Source organism: Aquarana catesbeiana, linkage group LG02, assembly GCF_042186555.1.
Source record: "Aquarana catesbeiana isolate 2022-GZ linkage group LG02, ASM4218655v1, whole genome shotgun sequence".
Classification (NCBI taxonomy): domain Eukaryota; kingdom Metazoa; phylum Chordata; class Amphibia; order Anura; family Ranidae; genus Aquarana; species Aquarana catesbeiana.
The window spans coordinates 502,955,749-502,974,200 of NC_133325.1; the positions used below are offsets into that span (position 1 = coordinate 502,955,749).

The window sequence follows — 18,452 nt, forward strand, 5'->3', positions numbered from 1 at the left end:
TTCTGGGGGGTCCCCAACGCCGTTTTTTCAGCGTGGGGGTTCCCCTGAAAATCCATACCAGACCGAAGGGCCTGGTATGCTCTTGGAGGGGAACCCAGTCAGTTTTTTCTTTTTTGGCGTGGAGTTCCCCTTCAAGATCCTCAGAGCAAAAGCTGCATGCCAAAGTCGGGTCAGTTAAGAAGGCGATCCGACTTTGATCTGACTTCAGTGATATTCAATGGGCTGAGGTAGGATCAAAGTCAGACCAAAGTAGTGCAGGGAGCATTTTCAAAGTCGGAGCAGTTAAGAAGGCTCCCATAGGGAAACATTGATTTTCACACGTCATGCGACATGAGCTCCCAATGTCGGGGTGTTTGTCGTACCAGTGTGAACCCAGCCTTAGGCTCCCTCCAGTGTTAAGACAAATGACCAAAAAAACCTAAACCTCAGGTGATAAAATCTCATGGGTTGCAGAAAAGAAATTCGCTCCATTCATCCATCAACACAGTGTGTTGATGTGGGAATCCCTACTACCAGGCCATTTTCTTCTGGCGGGGCAAGTCAATCCCTTCTGGGAGAAGACCATGATTATTGCTAGCAGCCACTAGCGAAAATTGCAAAAAAATCCGGCAGACTGGTTGTACCAAAGTTGATCGATCAACTTGGTACATTTAGCCTGCCCATTAACAGTTGGAATTCAAACCATGTATGGCCGACCTTAGTTTGCAGATAAAATTCTGCCCCCAAAGTGCATGTAGAGCCTTCAGAACTGAGGGTGAAGGAGAACAGCAACAGGACTACAACAACAGGACTAAAGCCCCTTACACACTTATGCCCCGTACACACGGTCGGATTTTCCGATGGACAATGTCCGATCGGAGCGTGTTGTCGGAAATTCCGACCGTGTGTGGGCTCCATCGGATTTTCCGACACACAAAGTTGGACAGCAGGAGATAAAATTTTCCGACAACAAAATCCGTTGTCGGAAATTCCGATCGTGTGTACACAAATCCGACGGACAAAGTGCCACGCATGCTCAGAATAAATAAAGAGATGAAAGCTATTGGCCACTGCCCCGTTTATAGTCCCGACGTACGTGTTTTACGTCACCGTGTTTAGAACGATCGGATTTTCCGACAACTTTGTGTGACCGTGTGTATGCAAGACAAGTTTGAGCCAACATCCGTCGGAAAAAATCCTAGGATTTTGTTGTCGGAATGTCCGAACAAAGTCCGACCGTGTGTACGGGGCATTAGTCTTTTTTCGTTCAACTCAGGAGGGCTAAATGAAATAAAACTGACAGCTCATGAGGAGCCATTGTATTAACTGTACGACATCCCCCACCAGAACACTCTGGTCAGCGCTGCTGAGAACGTTGATCAGAAGCCAACCGTCAGACCTTTTGCAATCATGCTCTTTCGAGAGAGGCAGGCCGAATGGCCAGCTTCTGTTGGACCGAACCCGGTACGCATGGGCCCAACATTCAGCCTGTGTGTACTAAGCTTAAGTCCTAGGAATAGCACACATCAGTTTTATATAAATGCATTGTGACTATATGGTTTTTGATTTTAAAAAACTGCTTTGTACCTTTTGGTTGAAAATCAGCACAGGGGTATGGTCAGGCAATAAGATACAACTTAAGATTACTCTTGTTCAGCCCTGCAGTTGATTGAGAGGAATCTATCATTTCCCCCATCCATACTAAACAGTAAAAACGGAGGAACCTCCCCTGCTGGCTATTGCATTCTGACAGCTGCTACTGTCAGAATACCTGAACAGTGGCTGCATCTGATTGAATGTTCAGGCGACAGTTTGCCCAGATCTATCTCTTTTCATTTTGAAGGATATCGGGTAGGAGGATGCTCACAGGTCTCCCATGACTTGAATTTTGGCTTGTTCATATGGAACCAGCTGGACGTCCCTGCATGTAGCCATATTTAGGTGCTCTCTGTTAAAGCCAAATGTTGCTAGCATTGAATTTTTTTACTGCTGACTATGTCCCATTTAGTAGATTTCTCCTTATTTAATGGATCCATTTAACGAGTATTGAGACAGAAAATAAGCGAGGAGAACAATGACCGTAATAAAAAAAAAAAAAAAAAAAAAAAAAAAACACATTATAGGTAAAGTGGGGAAGGGACGAAACCGCTTTCAAGTATTTATTGCCATCTGTGTATCCAATGGAAAGATTTCCTTCTTGTCCAGGTGGAGACAGATGTCAGCGGACAGAAAAGCTGGCCATACACTGAATGGTCCAGGGACCGACAGAATTTCAACCTGTGTGTGGCCTACCCCACTCGACAGAAGTCGATTATTCAAGCAAGTCGGAAAATTTTCTGACAATCAATGTATTTTGACAGCTGTGTGTGCATCTGTCAGAATAAAATGTCACAGCCGGGTGGAATTCCTCCAGCCACCTTGTTAATGTGTGTGGAGCAATCAGTTGACTGAATGTAAAAAAACTGTGTATGGCTAGCCTAAGAGAAAACCCTCATTAAAAAAAAGCATTTAAGAGCTAACAATGATTCTAACTTTTCCCTGCAACAAAATGGTGCAGTTTAACTTTAAGCAAATAAACATTCAAAAGTTAAACACTCAACACTATTCTATAAAAAAAAAAAAAAAAAACCATCACTGTCTACTTTGCACTGTCTACCAGCTCCCGGTAATGTAGTAAGTCAATGTTAGTGCCAATATATGAATATCATTACGGTTTCAGTTTCCAGGATAGGCAAATATTGTCTAAATACAAGAGTCATTTAACTTGGCGTGCTTTGTTTATTTCACATCTGTGCAGCAATCAAGCGTGTAACATTTCAGTTGTGCAGGAGCTTTCCGTTTTAGACCGGTCACTGCTGCTCTGTCTCCTTGTGCAGGTTGTCTGGTCTTGTATCCACCTCTCCAGTAGTTTTCTGCAGGCAGCCTGTAGTGAATAGGCCTAATGGATCTCTCCCACAGATCAGCTCTCTGCAGGCTATGTACAGCATAGTGATGATGTCACACTGCTACATTTACAGTTCACTGCAAGTGTTTTGGCACCCCTAGTCATATTACAGGCTTCATTCACCGACTAAGTGAAAAGAAGTCATCTCAGCCTCTCCAGGAAACACATTTAGGCATGACATACTGAATGTCTGCATATTTTAATGTACTGTATTTAATTAGGTAATTACTAAATTTGATCAGTACTTACTCTGTTTGTTGGCTAGAATCCCTCTTCAAACAAATCACTGGCGTTTCCTGTACTGTTTGAACTCCTGTGAATAAGGAATTAGCAAAATCAAATGTTGGAAATTCTGTTAATTAACACGCCTCTATTACCAAGGCTTTGTACACATTACTGTTGCTGCAGTGGAAGTGGATGATCTGGCTGTGCTGTCTGGCAAGGGTGTCTACTTTTCAAAACTGGCTGTACAGAAATACAAGTCTTTTGGCAGGAGAAATCATTCTCATATGTAGTTTAACTGTGTATTTAGTTGCTTGCCTGGAGTTTATTTTTAATATTGTATTGGCAAAGGTGTGTCTGTTTTTAAATAGATATTATATTAAAGCTAAATGCTACAAAAGATGCAAATACTTCCTTCCTAAATTGTACAATCAGATTGTTATATCTCATTCTGGAGTAGTGCAAATGAAAGATCTTTTGCACTTTACAACACTTAAATAGACGTAAAAAGAAAAAACCAACATATTTCGTACATCTCTGTAATACACGAAGGGCTCTTTTTTACATGGGTGGACGCCGCCTAATCAGTGGAGCACCTGTCCACTGATCCCTGCGGAGCAGGTGGATGACAGATCCGTGTCGGTTCCGCTTATGCAGACATAGCCCGCTTTCCTTTATGGGCAGGCGGGCAGTCAGTCCATTTACATCTGATTGCCATCTGATCTGCCAGATGAATGGGGAATGGATCCTCTATCCGTCTGTTTTAACGGATAGGATCAGATGTCGGTTTAGATCTGCCGCTCAACAGAGGGCAATGGATGGTCCGATCGGGTTCCCCTAAAAAATAAAAAAATAAAAAAACACTGACAGGTGGACGCGATCGTTCTGCCCATGTATAAGAACTCTTATATTTTATTCCTTTAAAGCAGTTTAAGTAGAGAAAAATACCTGGTAATCCGAAAGAAATCCTAACTTTCTGAAAGTGTGCTCCTAACTTTCTGTTTGAGATGACAATATACCACACACACACACACACACACACACACACACACACTTCTCTCCATAACAAAAGGAAGGGTGTTCTGTAGTCCAGCAGGGTAGAAACCAGGCAGGACTGAAAACAAGATTGCATGCAACAAAGGCAAAGTTGTCAGCTTAAGAGTGAAGTTATAAGGATTTCTGGAAAGTTGAATGGCATTTTACTGTACTTGTGACAACAGCTGTCAGAACTCAGTAGCCGCAGTGGGAGATTCGTCCATCCGCACTGTTCAGCCGTGATGAAAGAATCTGCCAGATCTGGTTTGTTCAGACAGGCTAAAAGAAAGAAATCTATGGGTGTATAGCTAGCTTTAGTTTTGTGAGTTGAAATAAGGAATGCAGATATCGCTAGCATAGATACTGGGGAATTAATTGGCTGCAGTGGAGTACAGATCTTCCCGTAGCACAGATGCTTGGTAATGAGTACTATGGTACTGTGGATACCAGCTAATGAACTCTTTGTGGCGTCTCCAAGGCCGTCTTTAATACTGATTGGGCCCTGGGCAAAAAATTTCTTGCCCCCCCCCCCCCCCCCCTTCCCATGCAGTTTCGCTCTCGATTCGATCAATGGCAATGCCGATTTCTTTTTTTTTTACCGGCTACCAATATAATATAAAGAGGAGTTTCAACACTGGCCACCAATGTAATAGGGGTTTACACTGACCACTAATGTAATAGAAACATTCACAGTAACCACCAATGTAAGGAGGGATTTACACTGACCACTAGTGTGAATGAAAGGATTCTACAACAAACAATGCAATGAGACGATTTACACTGACCACCAATTTAACTGAGACATTTAGCCTGCGTTCACATTTGTGTGTGTCAGGAACGCATGCAAAATCACTTTCCTGACACCACAGAAACATGCTGCCCTTTAGCAGATACACAGCAGTGCCATTAATTGTTAATGTCACCCTCACGCATCTGCTGACATGTGCCTTGGCACCATGCGATTTTGAAAAAGGGTTTGGGACTTTCTTCCGCATGTGTAGCGCACAGAGCAGTCCATTGAAATGAATGGGCTGCCCTACACGCTACCTACATCTTTATCCACCCTGTCAGTACACCTTTGCAATCCTAAAACCAATGCCAACCTCTGCACCCCCAAACCCCCCCCCCATCCTCTCCACTCCAATCCCCCTCCGCTTTAACTCTACCTGCTTCCTTTGCTCATCTTTGCACCCACCTTCCTTACCGCCATACATGCCCTCCTTGCTCACCTGTGCACCCCAAACTGTAGTTCCTCCTCTGCCTACCTCTGCACACCCCACACTACTCTCTACCCCCCCACCAATTTGCTTACCTTTTCAGAACAGGCAGATGGTAGGCTTAATGACCACAGTTGTAGGCAGGACTTTCAAGCATGCCCCTTTATCTCCCCAGTGGGCAGCATTCAGAAAAGGTGATGGTAGATATGACCTCAGGGGGGCATGATATACATATGAATACCACCTCTATTTACATATGAATGCTGTCAGTCCATCCATATTTACATATGAATGCTGTCGCTATTTACATATCAATGCCTGTATTTACATGTAATCACAGGGTCTGCAGATGAGTCAATAAGTCTGTACACAACAATAGGGCAGAGCTAGGCAGCATTAATAACAGAACTTCACACTGAGATATCAGGACACAGTACGGGACTAAAACCTCAAGGGATGAGGGAATTTAAAGTGGGATAGTTGGCAAGTATGAGGCAGCTGCTTTGGGCCACACAACAATGACAGGGCCCAGGGCAGCTGCCCCTTTTGCCCTACCTTAAAGATGGCCCTGGGCGTCTCTTCACATCTTTGCTTCAGTGACCTGTCAGTGTGCAATATGGTCCCCAAAGAAATTACTGGTACTGCTGTAAAATGCATACTCAGTACATTTTTTGGTGTTTATAGACAGTACACCATGATGCAGGGTATGTGCTAATGAGATCAGCTGATCAACTCCTTCCTATGTCATGACCTACAGTCTGTAAGGATGTAAGACAGATGCAATAGATATGTTGGGAATCATTGATATAGGACAGTAAGACCAAGTCACATGTAGAAGAGCTCTGTCTAGAGTCCTTGATGCAATTTGGACCTCATATCATTTGGCTGAGAGACCCTACTTCATTGTCTGTTGGCAATACAAGCTTTACTGACTCATGAGACATATGTTTATATGAGTCCAACCGTTCTGGTAAGCCTGCATTGCTTTTACGCGGGGGATCCATCATATCTATGTCACTTCCTTACCAGCTATCCACGTGGTGAACAGCACTATCATCTCTATGGGACTATAAACTTTTTCAAAACCTTTTTTAGTATTCAATAGATACCTGCTAGGGTGTCTCACACCAACATTTGGGATATATGCAGTCATTTTTGTTATTGTTTCTTGTGTATGCAATATTTCAATTCAAAACGTATTGGTTTTAATTAGCGCTACACTATATATGCACCAGTACACCATTTGCCTTCAGACCAGTGGGGGCCAGTGAAGTTTTAGGATGGGGGGGTTGCCAGACCCTGCCCTTCCTTTTTGATCCCTCCCACTTCTCATAAGCCCCACCCCTTATAGAATCAAACCAATCCGTCCCCTGTATTCCACCCATAGTGTCAGGCATATACAGCCCAGTACTACAGATAGGGTATACACAAGGCTGAAGGAGCAGAGAGACAGTATGATAATCCTTCCTTCTGTCCTGTAGTCAAACTGTACAGCTATATACACCCACATCTTCCTTCCTGACTGTATATGGAGACCTTCCTCCATCATCACTGTGACTGCAGAAGTGCAGATATACATCATCTGTCCTGTTACTATGTATGTAGCTATATACAGGGCCGATGATGTATATCTGCAGTCAGTGATGATGGAGGAAGGTCTCCATATACAGGAAGGAAGATGGTGGGTGTGTATATATGTATATACACACACACACACACACACACACACACACACACACACACACACACACACACACACACACACACATATATACACCCACTAGCTTCCTTCCTGCATCATCAAAAAATCACCTATAATATAAGGTGTCTTACGTGTGTGGATGCTGCTGGACGCTTGGTAAAAAACTATTAGTTTATTTTTTTTCCATTTATGAAAGGGGTTGCCTTGACATTGCTCATTATTTTAAAAGGGTTCCTTGACTGTAAAGAGGTTAAACACTGCTCTAGGCACTGCTCTGACCTTAAGTGGCAACGTACCGTTTCTTCAGGCTAGGAACAGAGCATTGAAACAATTTGTCCCCAATTATGGGCTCCTTATTGCTTATTGGATGCTGCAATCCCACGAGATTTAGATGGACATTGTGACACAGAAGTGCTTAAGCAGGTGCCTGCAGCGTGGGAGAATGTCAGACAGAGCTCTACTTGTAAGGAGAAAAGTAGGAGCAGTATTAGGGAGAGGTATCTAATAAGGAGGAAAAGAGTAGGTTGCCCCTTACGGATATTTCTTCTGCCAGATTCTTGGAACGGTTTCCCACCTGCAGCTGGATAACTGCAAGGATATTGGGGACTTCAGAGCAACCGAGTATTCGAATGCCTCTTCCAAGGGAAGTGCTGCTCGGCATTCTGTGGTCTGTGAGCTCATGTTATATCACAATTCAAAAAGTGCCTTGTTCGCAAACATTACCGTTTCCGCCTGGAGAAACTTATGCAACATATGTGATGCTATTTCTGTAACTACTTTACTCCCATTCTAGTTACTTGTACATGTAGTAGATTATATGAATATCATTGTAATAACCTTACCTTTCTCAATTTTAGTTACATCATTCTTTTTCATTCTATGGTACAAAGGTTCCGAGGGATTAATAATATTCAGAGTTCCAAGTTTCACATTTGTATAGTCAAACGGATATGTCTTAGAACGGTTATGATGACAGGAGTCCTGCAAGATAAAATACAAAAAAGTAAAGTACATTATTTTTATTAATTGCTTCAGTCCCAGAAGGATTTACCCCCTTCCTGACCAGAGCACTTTTTGCGATTCGGCACTGCGTTGCTTTAACTGACAATTGCACGGTCGTTCAACCTTGCACCCAAACAAAATTGACGTCCTTATTTTCCCACAAATAGAGCTTTCTTTTGGTGGTATTTGATCACCTCTGCAGTTTTTATTTTTTGCGCTATAAACAAAAAAAAGAGCGACAATTTTGAAAAAAATGCATTATTTTTTACTATAATAAATATCCTCCAAAAATATAAAAAAACTATTTTCTTCCTCAGTTTAGGCCGATATGTATTCTTCTACATATTTTGGTAAAAAAAAAAAAATATATATATATCACAATAAGCGTATATTGATTGGTTTGCGCAAAAGTTATAGCGTCTACAAAATAGGGGATAGTTTTATGCCATTTTTATCATTAATTTTTTTTTTTTACTAGTAATGGCGGCGATCTGCAATTTTTATCGGGACTGCGACATTATGGCAGACACATCAGACAATTTTGACACATTTTTGGGATCTGTCTGTTCTCCCCTCAGAGAACCGGACACTGTGTGTTTACACACACAGATCCCGGTTCTCCGTGTGTTAGCGGCGATCGCGGGAGCCCAGCGGTGATCGTGACCGCCAGGTACTTGCATCGGCTCGGGGGGTGAGCGGGGGTCTTGGCAATCTTCTTGAAGCCTAGGCCATCTTTATGTAGAGCAACAATTCTTTTTTTCAGATCCTCAGAGGAGTTCTTTGCCAGGTGCCATGTTGAACTTCCAGTGACCAATATGTTAGAGTGAGAGAGATAACACCAAATTTAACACATTCACAACTGAGGCCTTGTAACACTAACGAGTCACATGACACTGCGGAGGGAAAAGGGCTAATTGGGCCCAATTTGGACATTTTTACTCAGGGGTGTACTCACTTTTGTTGCCAGTGGTTTAGACATTAATGGCTGTGTGTTGAGTTATTAATTAATGGCTGTGTGTCAAGGGGACAGCAAATTTACACTGTTATACAAGCTGTACACTCACTACTTTACATTGTAGCAAAGTGTTATTTCTTCCGTGTTGTCACATGAAAAGATATAATAAAATATTTACAAAAATGTGAGGGGTGTACTCACTTTTGTGAGATACTGTATGTGGTCTATACCAGCGTTTATCAGCCTTTTTTTCAGCCACAGCACCCCTTAACTTATAAACAAAAAACCACTTGCCCTCCAGAAGATTTACCCCCCCCCCTTCGTGGCCAGGCCATTTTTTTGTGAAATGGCACTGCTTTACTTTAACTGACAATTGCGACGTTGTTGTGCTATAAAACAAAAGAAAACACAATTTTGAAAACAAAAAACTATTTTTAGTTTCTGCTATAATACATATCCAATAAAAAAAAAAAACTAAAAAAAGCAAATTTCTTCATCAGTTTAGGCCAATATATATTTTGCTACATGTTTTTGGTAAAAAAAAAAAAAAAAAAAAAAAAAAAATCCCAATAAGCGTATATTGATTGGTTTGCGCAAAAAATATTGTGTCTACAAACTATGGGATATTTTTATTTATTTATTTATTTTACCAGTAATGGCACTAATCAGCGACTTATAGCGGGACTGCAATAATGTGGTGGACAGTCAGACATTAACTGACACTTTTGGGAGACCAGTGACACTAATACATCGATCAGTGCTAAAAAATATGCACTGTCACTGTACTAACATTGGCTAGGAAGGGGTTAATATAAGGGTGATCAAAGGGTTAACTGTGTGCCTGGCTACTAATTTTGTGTACTGTGGGGAAGGTGCTTTTACTAGGGGAAGACATGGAGCCGTGTCCCTGCTTTGCAGAGACTCAGGATCCATGCCTTCCCTACTGACAGAATGGATATCTGCCTTGTTTACTAGGCAGACCGCCATTCTCCCTCTGTAGGGAAGGATCGGTGGGTGCCAGCGGACATAGAGTCCACAGTTCCCGCTGATAAGCTCCTGCTGATGTGCATGCATGCCCTCTACCCAGAAGTGTCGAATCACGTACTAGGTATGTTATCTGGCGCAGAAGTGACACTTTTTTGTGTCGTATATGTAAGTTATATGGTCGGCAAGTGGTTAAAAGTAGGCAAGATCCCCATCACATCAGATCCCCCACCCCCCCCACCCCCTTCAGATCAGAGGCAACCCATCATCTCAGAGGCCTCCATCATGTCAGAGTCACCCTACTCATCAGCATAACCCTTCACGTCAGAGCCACGCTTCATGTCACAGTCCCCTCCTGTACACAACAATCCCTATTACATCAGAATCACTTCTTTACATCAGATGACCCCTGTACATGAGTCCCCCATCGCATCAGATTTCTTCCCATCACAAAACCCCCTACTCACACAGTCCACCAATCACACAGTCCCCTCTTACCATCAGAGTTACCTTTTAGTTTCAGCAGCACAGCAGAGGGTGGGAGGTGGAGGAGGTAGACTTCTGCCCCTAAATGCTGGACCTCTTGAGTGCTGGGAGCAGCCCTGCCTGCTGCCTGCCCTGAATCAGAGTCATGCGTTGCCATGGTGTAGGCGAGCTAGACACCGTGACCACAGCAGTGAATGATGCCTTGTGTCCTGGTCCTAGATAATTATGGGTTTTTAGGGTGCTGCCGGATGGCAACTCTTGATGCTGATCCAGAACAAGTTGGGTACCATTCTCGTGACACCCTGGGGGAAATTAGAAAGCACCCTGGCTGAGAAACACTGGTCTATGCCGAAAAATGGTTTCTTAAAACTCTATTCTTTCCTTTGAAAATGTCACTTAAATAAGGTATACAAAAAACGACCGCAGCCTATCATATGAGGCAATCAAAAACTGAGGAGATTACGAAGTAAAGCTGGCCATAGATGGAACCTTTTTAATAAAATTTTTTTTTTTTGATCAGTCAGGGGGCTAATAAAAAAAAGAGAGAATCCTTCCCGCTGTGCTATTGTACCTACCGGGGATGCCTTCCCTGGGTGGTCGGGAGGGGGGTCGAGGCACCCGGGCGGCCCTTGACCTCCAGGGCTGGGGCCTGGGTGTGTTCTCCCCTCCCTGCCGGGGAGCAGCATCGGTCCGATCGTGTGGCCCTGTGAAAATCACCTCCTCACATATATCCGCAGCAACCTTTCCCGCCGCCCTCCGGCCCCAAAAAGGGTTCCGCGGCAGAGGGCCGCTCCGCGCAGCCTGCGGAACTCCCTCCCGGCAGCACGCGGATCAGACTCCTCCACTGTTAGAATACACCGATCAGCACTGCAGCCAATTCGAAAACTTTTTTTTCAACATTCCCGTTCCAGAGAGGTTGATCATTGGATCAACTTCTATGGCGCAAGAATAGCCATAGATGGACAGAAATTCATCTGGTCCTTGCTGAACGAGCTGATTTTCAATCTATCTACTGTATAGCCAGCTTTAGTGGTTAGCCTTGCCCACATATCCCTCCCCACATCCCTTTGTGTATGAAGTCAGAACCCCACAATATCTTTAATTTCTTCTTTAATCATGTCATTGACACGTTCAAACCTGTTCCCTATTGCCTTGAAAGCCATGCATACAGATGCTCATTTGGTTTAATTATATCATTATGTGTATTTAAAATGCTAACAATTAACTTTTCCCATTTGCCCCACTTTGATCAGTTAAAGTGGTTGTAAAGGTAGGTTGTTTTTTTTTTTTTTCAAATAACAAATATCTCTATACTTACATGCTCTGTGCAATGGAATCCTCCTCTTCTCGGGTGCCCCCCTGGCGCTCCTGGCTCCTCCTCCAGTGTCCAGTGCCCCCATGGGAAGCCGCTTTTCATAGGGGCACTTGTGCGCGCTCGCTTCCGAGCCCCGCTGCAGCGTCCATTGACACAGACAGCGGGACTGGGCCCCGAGCCCCGCTGCAGCGTCCATTGACACAGACTGGGCCCCCGCCCTCCGCTTCCTTGTCACTGGCTATGACAGCAGCAGGAGTCAAGGGCTCCCAGTATCCCAGCAAAGCTAGTGAGACCCGGAAGTGAGGGGAGAGAAGAGCTGCAGACGTGCACAGTGCTGGATTGAATGAAGGTTCAGGTAATGGGGGGTGAGATACTAATGGTGTCTGGGGCCAATCGTATGTGATCGCTGCTTGAGTGATTACATGTGAGTTGGCGCAATTAGCTGCAAGAGCTGGCAGCGTCTCATGGTTTTCAATGGGGATGCCTACTTGCAGCTAATTGCGGGAACCCCCACTGGGATTCTCACAGGAAGGATGCATTAGCAGGTGGATACTGCAAGCTATTAAAGCATTTTGTATTTTTTTTACATATTTATTGTATATTTCACAAACATAATATGACATTTTAAGAAGAATGTGTTTATCGATCCACATTGAAGTGGGCCTACACTCAAATTTTAAAGGTAGATTAGGCCAGTGTTTCTCAGCTCCAGTCCTCAAGGAGCGCCAACAGGTCATGTTTTCAGGATTTGCCTCAGATGAAATGGCAGTGAAACTGATCAAATCACCTGTGCAAAATAATGGAGAGCCTGAAAACATGACCTGTTGGGGCGCCTTGAGGACTGGAATTGAGAAACACTGGGTTAGGCAATTAATAGGGCTGAAATATTAAAATGCTGCTGAAAGCACCTGACCATTGACACATATGGCCACATGATATGTGCTGAAGGGTAACATTTTTTTTCTACGCAACACAGATTTTCCAGAAATGCAGAATAACCAGGTGTGGTGTGCCACCATAGATACGTCAGCCCTATTGCCATTTAACAGGGAATCACAGGTGTTCCGACTCTGGAGCCCATCCCTGCAAAAGCCTGCTGGGAGCATTAGTGCTTTTATAGGCAACTCTGACCTTCTCTACCCATGGCATCACAGTTAGGCTTCATGTACACAGGACGTCACTCAACCTCTCCTGAATGATTTAGCTTGACAGCTAGAAGAAAATTACGTTTGTAAGAGAAAAAAAAAAATTTTAATTTTTTTTTTTTTTTTGTTGAAATGAAAAACGTCTAAACGAAACGCTGCTAAACGCAAGTTACTGCATTTAGCAGATTTTACAAACTGTTACAGGCATTTGCATTTCAAATGCCTCTGAACATCTTTCTGAACCCATTTTTTTGCGTTCCAACAAACGCTACTAACTCAACTGTCTAGAAAGGACCCGGTGTACATTTACTGATAAAATCACATAGAGGAGAGTTCAGGGGCAGCTGAAAAAAATGCCCAACTGCTCCTAAACGTCCATTACTAAGCAGCAGTATACATGAGGCCTTATGCTGCTGGAACAACTTCTTGGTAACCCAGGAAGGAAGGAAGACAAAACAAAAAATCCTTACCTGCTAATAGACCTGGCTTTCTCACCTCCTGGTGGAGCGATCCTGATATGACCTGGTACTAACACACAGCTAAGCCCATCTCCACCATCAGGAGCTCTGGTGAACACTGGTTAGTACATAGACTCCGCACCTCAGGTGAGTCTGCATTATTTGCCAGGTTGACTTGTTTGTATACCAATCCTGCTGGTTGGTGGGCGTCCCTTTACTGCTTTAGCTACTGGTCTCCGAGCTTGACCCTAGACCATGACACAATCTAAGGTCCCTAACTCACATTCATACACACACACACACACACACACACACACACACACACTAGGGCCAGTTTAGACAGAAGCCAACTGACCTACTAGCATATTTTTGGAGTGCGGAAGGAAACCAGAGTACTTGAAAGAAACCCAAACAAGCACAGGGAGAACATGCAAACTCCAGGCAGGTAGTACCGTGGAACCAAGAACCCTAGTGCTGCTAGGCAGAAGTGCTAATTACTTGGCCACTGTGTGAGTGAGTATTGTTGTTTGTTAGGTGGCCTCCTCATGTACTGTGAATTGAAGCAGTAAAGCACAATCACTGTGCAGCACTGCAAATCTGAAAAAAGGGCTTGCATGTTATGACCAAAATTTGCCTGCCCTACATAGTTACATATTACATAGTAGGTGAGGTTGAAAAAAGACACAAGTCCATCAAGTCCAACCTATGAGTGTGATTATAGGTCAGTATTACATTGTATATCCCTGTATTTTGAGGTCATTCAGGTGATTATCTAATAGTTTTTTGAAACTGTCGATGCCCCCCGCTGAGACCACCGCCTGTGGAAGGGAATTCCACATCCTTGCCGCTCTTACAGTAAAGAACCCTCTACGTAGTTTAAGGTTGAACTTCTTTTCTTCTTATTTTAATGAGTGGCCACAAGTCTTGTTAAACTCTTTTCTGCGAAAAAGTTTTATTCCTATTGTGGGGTCACCAGTACGGTATTTGTATATTGAAATCATATCCCCTCTCAAGCGTCTCTTCTCCAGAGAGAATAAGTTCAGTGCTCGCAACCTTTCCTCATAACTAATATCCTCCAGACCCTTTATTAGCTTTGTTGCCCTTCTTTATACTCGCTCCATTTCCAGTACATCCTTCCTGAGGACTGGTGCATGCCAATATTCTGTTTGCTTTGTTAGCAGCAGCTTGGCATTGCATGCCATTGCTGAGCCTATTCATCTACTAGGACCCCCAGGTCCTTTTCCATCCTAGATTCCCCCTGAGGTTTTCCCCCCAGTGTATAGATTGCATTCATATTTTTGCCACCCGAATGCATTATTTTACATTTTTCTACATTGAACCTCATTTGCCATGTAGTTGCCCACCCCATTAATTTGTTCAGATCTTTTTGCAAGGTTTCCACATCCTGCGGAGAAGTTATTGCCCTGCTTAGCTTAGTATCGTCTGCAAATACAGAGATTTAACGGTTTACCCCATCCTCCAGGTAGTTTATGAACAAATTAAATTAAAGGATTGGTCCCAGCACAGATCCCTGAGGGACCCCACTACCCACCCCTGACCAATCCTGAGTACTCCCCATTTATCACCACCGTCTGAACTCGCCCTTGTAGCCAATTTTCAATCCATGTACTCACCCTATGGTCCATGCCAACTGACCTTATTTTGTACAGTAATCGTTTATGGGGAACTGTGTCAAATGCTTTTGTAAAATCCAGATACACCACATCTACGGGCCTTCCCTTATCTAGCTGGCAACACACCTCCTCATAGAAGGTTAGTAGATTGGTTTGGCAAGAACGATTCTTCATGAATCCATGCTGATTACTGCCAATGATACCGTTCTCATTACTAAAATCTTGTATATAGTCCCTTATCATCCCCTCCAAGAGTTTACATACTATTGTTGTTAGACTAACTGGTCTAATTCCCAGGGATGTATTTTGGGCCCTTTTGAAATACTGGTGCTACATTGGCTTTTCTACAATCAGCTGGTACCATTCCAGTCAGTAGACTGTCAGTAAAAATTCGGAACAATGGTCTGGCAATTACTTGACTGAGTTCCCTAAGTACCCTCGGGTGCAAGCCATCTGGTCCCGGTGATTTATTAATGTTAAGTTTCTCAAGTCTAATTTTAATTCTGTCCCCTGTTAACCATGGAGGTGCTTCCTGTGATGTGTCCTGAGGATAAACACTGCAGTTTTGGTTACTGGAGCCCCCCGATTCCCTTGTGAAAACTGAGGAGAAGAATAAATTCAATACCTTCGCCATCTCCCCATGCTTTGTAACCAGATGTTCTTCCTCATTCTTTATGGGGCCAATATGGTCTGTCCTCCCTTTTTTACTGTTTACATACTTAAAGAATTTCTTGGGATTTTTTTTGCTCTCCTCTGCTATGTGTCTTTCATGTTCTATCTTAGCCGTCCCTTACATTTCTTGTTGCATTCTTTATAAAGTCTGAATGCTGATGATGATCCCTCAACCTCCTATTTTTTTGAAGGCCTTCTCCTTTGCTGTTATATGCATTTTTACATTGGAGTTAAGCCATCCAGGACTTTTGTTCGCTCTTTTAAATTTATTACTCAATGGGATGCATTGGCTAATGCCCTTATTTAATATGCTTATAAAGCAAACCCATATCTCCTCCATGTTCTTTGTTCCTAAGATTTTATCCCAATTTATGCCTTCTAGCAAGGTTCGTAGTTTAGGGAAGTTGGCTCTTTTAAAATTCAGTGTCTTTGTATTCCCCTTATGTTTCCTATTTGTTTGATTTATACTGAAGCCAAATGACCTGTGATCGCTGTTACCTAAATTGCCCCGTATTTCTACATCCGTGATCAGGTCTGTATTGATGGTAATCAGTAGATCCAGTAATGCTTTATTTCTTGTTGGTGCGTCTACCATCTGACCCATAAAATTGTCCTGCAAGACATTTAGGAACTGGTGAGCCTTAGATGAATGCGAGGTTCCCTCTGCCCAGTCTATGTCTGGATAATTAAAATCCCCCATTATGATAACACTTCCCATCCTTGCTGCTAATCCAAATTGTGATAGGAGATCTGTCTCCCCTTCCTCCCTCCGGTTAGGGGGCCTATATCATACTCCCAGTATTATTTGCCCTTTAGCTTCATCCCTTTGGAGCTCTACCCATAAGGATTCCACCTCCTCCCTAGATCCCTTAGTGATGTCATCTCTCACATTCACTTGTACATTATTTTTGATATATAGGCATACCCCTCCCCCTTTTTTACCCTCTCTATCCTTGCGATAAAAGGGTATACCCTTGAATGTTTGCCAGCCAATCACGAGAGCTGTTGAACCAGGTCTCTGAAATTCCACAAAATCCAAATCCTCCTCGTACAACAGTATCTCTAGTTCACCCATCTTGTCCAGCAGGCTCGTGGCATTGGTGAACATGCCACGTAGTTTAGACCGGTAGCATATCCTCTTATTGGGTGTTCCGAGATTGCAACTAGGACTTGCTACTATACTTACTTTGGGTTTATGTGCTTTGGTCAACCTACCACTAATGCCCCCAATACTACCCTGTGGAATATGTTCCGCGCTGACTATCTCTACCTCTGGACCCTCCCCCCATCACCTAGTTTAAAAACCTCTCTAACTTTTTGGCCATCTTCATTCCCAGCTGAACTGCACCCTCCTCATTTAGGTGCAGTCTGTCCCTTCTATAGTACCGGTTATCGACTGAGAAGTCGGCCTAGTCCTCCAGGAACCCAAACCCCTCCTTACTACACCAGCTCTTCAGCCACTTGTTTACTTCCCTAAACTCCCTCTGCCTTTCTGGTGTGGCTCGATGTACTGGTAATATTCCTGAGAATACTGCCTTGGAGGTCCTTTTCCTCCAATTTAGCTCCTAAGTCCCTAAAATCGTTCTTTGGGACACTCCATCTGCCTCTGACTTTGTCATTGGTGCCAACGTGCACCATGACAGCTGGGTCTTTCCCAGCCCCTCCCAGTAATCTGTCCACCAGATCCATGATGTGCCAAACCCGAGCGCCTGGTAGACAACATACTGTTCGGCGCTTCAGGTCTTTGTTACAGATTGCCCTCTCTGTCCTTCTAAGAATTAAGTCCCCTACCACCAGAATCTGTCTTTTTCCCTTCGCTCCCCCCCATTTTCACTGGAGGAGTTCTTCCCCTGGAAGCTAGGAGAGTCCCTCAGCTCCAGCAGTGCTGGTCCCTGACTGGTTTCACCAATGTCACTCAGTGGAGCATACTTATTGGGATGCTCCAGCCCTGGATTGGCCTCCCTGGCACCTTCCCCTCTACCCTTCCTGACTGTCACCCATCTACTCTTTGCTAGTGCCTGCACCTCTTTGTCTCCACCTGCCGTGTACGTTCCTTGCTCTCCTTTAGTATGGAGGGACTTCTCAGTGCTAACAGTTGCTTCCCCAGATTCAGAACCTGGGCTTCCAGGGAAAAAAAATGCGCAATGTACAAAGTCGCCTCTCCACACCCGCTGGGCATCGTACCTATTAAATTTAATAAGGATTGGGGATTATACCCTGTCCAAATTACCCAACAACTAGGTTCCTGACAGTAATTCTCAAGACAATACACAGGTACTCGCAGAACTACGTGCACTCGCAGAACTATGTGCACTCGCAGACTAGGGTTGCCACATCATCCCTTTAATCCAGGACACATATGAATTACACAGGTTCTGAGTCTGATTTAATGCAGATAAGGCACCAAGTGAGTTTAATTGCCAACTTAATCAGCCACAGAACCCGTGTAATTAATATGTGTCCTGGATTAAAGGGATGATGTGGCAACCCTATCGCAGACCTACGTGCACTCGCAGACCACACGCAGAACTATGTGCACTCGCAGAATACTCGCAGAACTACGTGCACTTGCAGCATACTTGCAGGACTACATGCACTCGCAGACCTACGTGCACTCGCAATTCACAAGTATGCAGTACACAATACACAAGTACTAACGATCCACACACACTACTCAGACAACGCTCAGGTACTCACACTAC

At 43.8% G+C, this 18,452-nt stretch overlaps 1 protein-coding gene across 7 annotated transcripts in view; it reads right to left on the minus strand.

The window, feature by feature from the left end:
- TRAF3IP3 (TRAF3 interacting protein 3) overlaps positions 1-18,452 on the minus strand; it is a 140,574-nt gene that overhangs the window by 62,649 nt on the left and 59,473 nt on the right. For all 7 annotated transcript variants that reach the window (XM_073615760.1, XM_073615754.1, XM_073615755.1 and 4 more), the window contains exons 3-4: positions 7,942-8,080; positions 3,173-3,236 (exon numbers count right to left, since the gene is read on the minus strand). In XM_073615760.1, the coding sequence (XP_073471861.1) occupies positions 3,173-3,236; positions 7,942-8,080 (203 nt within the window). The remainder of the gene's footprint in view (positions 1-3,172; positions 3,237-7,941; positions 8,081-18,452) is intronic.